The following is a 6,839-nucleotide window of genomic DNA, read 5'->3' on the forward strand; positions in this document are numbered from 1 at the left end:
GAGTATGAAAAAAAAAACGTAATTCCTTCTTTCAAACTAAGAGCTCTCAAACGCATTTACCCTGAGAGAACGTTTTCTTTTCTACCGCGTGTTCTCCTTGCGTGCATAGCTTTAGTGTGACGCTTCCTTGTTTTATGTGAGCTCCCTAATTGGCCTAAGATGTGTGGTGGATTCTTTACCAAGAACATTTACAAGACGATTATCCGACGTTCAAAAATGACATACCAAATAATTATCCAACAGCCAGTCATTTATTTCCAAGTTCTTTGGCATTTTCATATGTTTATCAGGCCCTCAGCTCTGTTTTGCGCTTAGTATAGATCGGAGCTTACTGCACAGGACGCCAATCGACACCGTCACTGTCTTGATGTGGTCGCTTTTGAAGGCTGTTGTTGAGTTCATTATTAAGCGATCACATGATGGAGATACACTGCTGTCGGAGCCACCATGAAGGATACCACCCTTACGACCAGGGCCATCCTCCGCCGTGGCCTCCACCACCTCCACCGTATCCGCCGCCACCTCCACCGTATCCGCCTCCGCCGCCGCCTCCATACCCTCCGCCGCCGCTGGAGATTGACGTGTACGTCACCACCGGCTTCAGGGCATGCGACACGGTGGCTACCGGCTTGGCCACGTAACTGACCACAGGCTTGGCGACGTACTTTAAGCTCACAACGGGCTCCTTGACGTACGAGACAGATGCAACGCTGATGTCATCTCCGCCGCCACCACCACCACCACCGAAACCGCCTCCGCCGCCGTAACCGCCGCCACCACCTCCGCCATAATCATCGCCGCCGTAATGCAGAACACCTGCAGAGGCGATGGTTGCTACGGCGAAGAGGACGAGGACCTGGAATGAAGGCACCAGATCATGGTATATGCTGCGTGTGACGTCCGCCAGCCACGATATGCGGCGAAGTCGATTGAAATGCCGCTGCCCGAATGCTTACACCCTGCCCGTTCCTGAAAGCACTGCAGGAAGGAAGAAAAACGTTACAGGCAGCTCTATAATAACAGCACAGGCTTCTTGGTAGTATTTTGTTCTTGTGGTTTCCATAGAGTTACTATCAAGTAGTTGAAGTGCCCATTACCTTGCCCCCAACGTTGCGGCATAAGTTTCATGTCCAACTATTTAGTTAAATTATGGGGTTTGACGCGGCAAAACTACAATCTGATTGTGAGGCACACTGTAGTGGGAGACTCCGGAAATTTCGACCACCTGGGGTCCCTTTAACGTGCACCTAAATATAAGTACACGAGTGTTCTCGCATTTCACCCCTTCAAAATGGGGCCGCCGTGGCCGGGATTCGATCCGGCGACCTCGTGCTTAGCAGCCCAACACCATAGCGACTAAGCAGCCACGGCGAGTGCCCAGTTACTTCATGAAGCGAGTGCAGACTACGGCTTGCGCAAACATTTATGCGCCTTACCGGAATCATGGCGACAGGAATGAATTCTTCAATTTTTAGCACTCGGCAGAAGATTACTTTTACCTAGAAAGTTTCTGACGACGAAACACTATCTGTTGATGTAGCATAATCCATTTGAGCTAACGTGCTTACACCAAGTCGTTATACGACGCCCACGTTGCCAGAGCTGGCATGCCCTGTTGATTTGAAGCTCTCCCTCGTTTGGAAACCTCCTACGCGCGTTGCTTCCATGTATCGCTTTTGGTGCAGTAAAGCAGACCCTAACTGTTTTATTTAGGATGTCCCTTGTTATTTCCTTTTGCGAGCTCCTGTGCTAAACAAAGAATTCTCGCTGCCATAGTCTTGCATGCTTAGTACCTATCTCTCAATTTCTTTTTCCTGCTTTTTGTATGGCTTCTTTCGATTTTGTAGCTGCTCTGGAGTGACCACAACAATGACAATTGCTAGAAAAAACGACCTATAGAACCTACTACTTTAAACTAGCTGCTTAGGCAAGCGCAGCCGGCAAAGCATAACACGTTGGAGAGATCAGTATGATAACTAGCAATGGCAAGGGGCGAACAGAAATGACAGCATACGGCAACGAGGTCAAGGAGCGCCAGCCGTCACTTAAGCAGCTACAAACGCGCCGGCGAATGCTTTGAGCTATATAAATGGGGTTCGCCAATGAAGGATACTGAACACACTATATTGCACTATATTTGAAGGCGCTACATTTGGCAACTATACATATGAAGTGATATAAAGACTGAAGAACACTCAATCTTTCACGCGTCATGTGGTTATGCCATTTTCTTAAACACGGCCAGATATTCAAATGAGCTCGATAACTCCAAATACAAAGGTACACCAGCTGGCTCCAGCATTGCTGTAGAGCGTTATGCTGGAATCTGGACTAAATATTGAAAGAGGCCACGTGCGTTCATGCTGTGCTTGCGTTTCCAGCTGTCGCGTACTTCACATCCATCACGCAAACCCGTCCCTAAGACGTGTGCTTCGCTGTCTACTCACCGATGCTCGCATGGCTTCAGAGGCAGACCAGTGCTGACTTGTGACCGGATTCACTGCCTTTTATACGGAAGACGCGACTGCTCGGAGGAAGTGGGGGACGGGAAGGAGAAAGGGGGGATCGCGTGAGCAAACAAAAAAGTAACGCAGCCAGAGGCTCGTGGCCCGTCTACGGTCATTATGAGTCTCACGCGCTGCGTGGAAACCCCGTTAGACCACTTCCTGCATCAGAACGACTCAACAGGCTAGTGAACGTCAAGTCACAACCTCAAATGCCAGATACTTTTCACTCACAAAGACGCTTATCCGAGAACCTTCGCCCTATTGTTATTCTCGTGGGTCACTCTCAGCGCCGTGCACAGTAGGCCAGCATACGAAACCGCCTCCCGGACTTACAAGTGGCCGATTGTGGGCGTATGAAACCGAATGCCCACCCGTAGCCCACCCTCAAACCACGGCCCCAATCGCTGGCAACTCACATATTTTTTCACTCACTGGTGTATGTTGGCACTAGCGGTATAAAATCGGAAATTAACGATAGCTTTTTGCGCAGACGAGTCAAACCGAACGTTTAAACTTTAATTTAATTGGGCGGTTTTAGGTGCCAAAACCGCGATTCGATTACGAAGGAAGCCGTAGTGGGCGACTCCGGGTTAATTTTCATCAACAGGGGATATTTAACGTGCCCCTAATGGAACTATGATGTTTGACAGCCAAATTCGACCAGATATTTATTGCGATAGCAATCACAGGGACACTCCAGGCGCATTTCTGCCGTCGGCGTCGCCGTCAGGTTTCGTATAAAATCTTAGGGTGATAAAATCGTCGCGGCGTGCCATATGCTGTATGTGCGAGTGACAGAACGCCAGAGTGAGCCCGCGGTCGCGGCTCAATTTTGTGCACACGAGGAAAGAAATCATTAAGGCAGGGCGCCGTCTTCCGTCGCGCGCAAGGCTCGGGGGGGGGGGGGGCAGCAGGCTGGGGGTGTGCGTGTTACTGCAGGCCGTCCTGGGCGGCCGCTGTATCTTGAAAGCCATTTGTAATGGATACAGAGTTCACCACGTGCAGTTTTTTTTTTTTTTTGCTGCTTAGGTTGCATCGATGCGCGAGGCAGGACGACGGTCAATTTTCTAGCTGCTGCCGCCGCGCTTCCTGATTCCAGCGCTTTGACAGCGAGTACCCGCGTTCATCGAGTGAGATATGCGTTCATGCTTGCACGCGCGCACGTGACACCATGTTTGTAAATTTAGTTGGCATGCGTATTTGTGCAAGATTAGGCTCTAATAAACTTACTACCCTTACTTCGTACAGCTGTCGACTAATTTGCTATCGTAATCGATGCTCCGCCTTTCGCGTGAAACTGGGGCTATACTGATTTAATCTTTATGTGCCGACATCTAGAATAGGATATGAAAAGAGACGTAAACACACGCGCTCTCCTCTGTTGATCTGCTTCTGCGAACCCGTTATTATTCCGCTTCGAATTCATCCGACTTGCGCACCCCGTCGTGCGCATCGTTCCTTACGATATTAAACAGGTTCGTTAACGATGCCGTCTATGAGCACTCCAGGCCAGCCAAAAGTTCATCAAGTCAAATAAAAATCTCGCATTTATGGTTCCGCGCTATATGCAGTGCGACGTAGTCGGGGGCTCCAAGTTAATTTTGACTACAGAGACTTATTTAAAGGGCACCTAGATCTAAGTACCCAAGTGTTTTTGCATTCCATGCCCATCGAAATGCGAAACACCATAGCCGCTGAGCCACCACGGAAGGTCTAAAATTCATTGAAAGGGCGATCTTTTACGATAATAACGATTCCTGTGATTGTCAGTCAGCTGAAGGAACAAGTGCTGCTGCTTACCGTTAACAAGGCGAAACATACGTGCAGCCGATATATTGGAATTTCCATCAAAAATAATTACCGTTAACGGCTGACGTTGGTGCCGTTGCCTGTCAACCGAGATCGAGTATGTTAATTAATCAAACGAGTGCAACGCACCGACACACGCACACACACAGACGCGCGCGCGCGCGCACGCACACACGGTGTGCACAGCAAAACTTTTGTGGCCAGATGATAGCGAAGTGTTCAAATGGTCATGCACCTCAAGATGCGCACAGTGAAAGGTCATGCACTCAAAGTGCAATGTACTGACAGGGTGACACCTGCAGGTCCAGGAATCCGGGACATGGACTACTGCGGCGCAGCCGGCTGGGATGAAGCGGTCAGCGTCGCTCTATCAGAAGCATTTAGAAAAAAAAATTATTGCTGAATAATGACTCTTGTTTTCGCAAATTGCACTTTAGACGCTCAACCCTAACAAAGGCCTCACGCTATGGCTCACGTCTAGTTTAATTCTGGAGCTTGGTTTTTTTTTCTGGGACACTTTTGTAGACCCGTTTAATTGGCATGGCTTGATATTGAAAATGCTGATTGCAGCGCAGCGAGAACTCATCTGTTAATTGCACTCTCGTGGCGTATACTCAATGACTGTACTAAGTGACATATGTCGGTCTAGTTTGGTTTTGTTCAGGTAGTTGAATTTTTTTGCTGGAGCACATTTATTGAGCTATTATGTGGTGAAGCAGCACTACAGCGACAAGAGATTCGTCTGTCGTTGTATTGAAGGGAAAGGATTGGTCGATGGCGTTATGACTCGACGACAATGTGCAGCTTTGATGGACAATGGCTCCCTGACGTTTAAGGAAAGATGAAGCTGTCAGATTCTGCGAGAAGGAGCGGACCAAATGGCTTTGTGGAGTGATGTACAAACATTAGGCCCAGCTGCGCGTGCCATTTTGTGTCAAGTTTCGGCGCGTGGGAAAACGTTTTATTTGATGTTTAGAACAATAAACACTATGTTTCAACTTAATTCATGAAAACGAATCAGTAAGTAATTGCACAATACACTAACTAGTAGGACTATATTTAGGAGTTATTACTAATTACTAACATACTATGCCAACTTCTCTCGGTTTTACACACCTGTAATGTCATGGATATCAAATGATATGTCATCAAAGCGGTGATCAAACGAAAATGTCATCAAAGCGGCTAGGAACTGGCATGAAGCAGCCAATACTTATATTCAATCATTTATTCAATTGGTACAATGGCAATTCTGATTCACGCATGTCGTCCTTGGTGTCACTCGCACGGTATTTAAATGAGAATTTTAACATACCCTTGCTATGTGATAACGCTGAGTCTGCGTGGATAACAAATGAACAGTAATGCAGTGACTCATTTATGATAAGGAGGAGTGGTAGGAGTGAGTTACTTGCGATCACGAGTTACTTTGTTTAGTATGACAGTGGCAGCCTTTGTTCACATACGTCGTCGTTGATATAGTCCAAAAGTCCTTAAATTACTATTTCTTTGGTTACCGCTGCTGACCGATCACGCCCGCTTATTAGTATGATGTTCTCGTATTTTATAGGATGTCAAATGAAAAGTCATAAAATCGGTAATTCAATTATATTGACTAGAAGATAGTAGGCCCGAGTTACTAAAGCTCTCAAATCAATTTGTATAGTATGAGAGTGGCAACCTTGGTTGACTGCATAACTGTTTTGCTTACCATTGTTAATTGATGATGCCGAGTCATTAGTGATCGCTAGTGATCCGTTCGCTTCAAAGTACTCGTATATTGAAGCAGTCAGAGTCTTGTACATGAAATAAAAATTCATAAGAATGATAAATAAAATATCATAACTAAGAGCTAATAGGGATAAGTCACTGGTGATGGCGAATCATTTTGTTTAGAATCACAGTGGTAGTCTTTATTTATTCATTGTCGTTTCTATGAACGAAGTTCATTAAGCATGTCTTTCTGAAATGTAGAGCAGACAGGATCGAAATACAGGTGATCACTAGCGATTATGCTTACTTCAGTGTTCTCGACTGAACTCCTAACATTTTCACAAAATCGGGCTTGCTTCTGAATTTGAGGGTACTTGAAGGACGTTCTCCATGGATTGAAATTACTCACGGTTCAAATAAATCGGCTGGCATTTTGATTACTTTGGGTGGGAATACCTGTAGTTTGCCTAAGCGAAACCAAGTGCCACTGCAAACTCGCCCTCAGTAGTGCGTCTGTTTATGCTTCGCAGAAGTGAGCTAAATGTATGGTTGCTAGCAAAGGTCTGCCACTTCATTTCAGGCATGGCGGTGAAGCCGGTCTTAATAACAGCCCCTAGATGATGCTAATCATGGTGGTTAAGGCGAAAGGAGAAAGGCACTACTAGCGCGCGCAGAAACCACGCCGCTTTCTGGCGAGGGAGAAAAGCTCGCAGTCCGCCATGATTCAGCATGCGCTTCAAGCAATGAGAGCGCAGGCTGCCGCATGCTGCCGGCCGAAGTACAGGCGGTGGGGGGGGGGGTGAAGGGGTG

At 47.0% G+C, this 6,839-nt stretch overlaps 1 protein-coding gene across 2 annotated transcripts; it reads right to left on the minus strand.

Moving 5' to 3' along the window:
• Positions 1-248: 248 nt before the first annotated feature.
• LOC142576219 (uncharacterized) lies at positions 249-4,402 on the minus strand. Of its 2 annotated transcripts, XM_075686240.1 has the most exons (3): positions 4,308-4,402; positions 2,448-2,524; positions 249-856 (listed from the first exon to the last, which is right to left on the minus strand). In XM_075686240.1, the coding sequence occupies exons 2-3, from the start codon at positions 2,457-2,459 to the stop codon at positions 464-466; spliced, it is 405 nt and encodes a 134-aa protein (XP_075542355.1). In that variant the 5' UTR covers positions 2,460-2,524; positions 4,308-4,402; the 3' UTR covers positions 249-463. The 2 variants fall into 2 exon arrangements, with proteins under 2 accessions (XP_075542355.1, XP_075542354.1); XM_075686239.1 differs by lacking the exon at positions 4,308-4,402 and having other exon boundaries at positions 2,448-2,698.
• Positions 4,403-6,839: the final 2,437 nt, after the last annotated feature.

The sequence above is a fragment of the Dermacentor variabilis genome, chromosome 3 (assembly GCF_050947875.1).
Source record: "Dermacentor variabilis isolate Ectoservices chromosome 3, ASM5094787v1, whole genome shotgun sequence".
NCBI classification, from domain to species: domain Eukaryota; kingdom Metazoa; phylum Arthropoda; class Arachnida; order Ixodida; family Ixodidae; genus Dermacentor; species Dermacentor variabilis.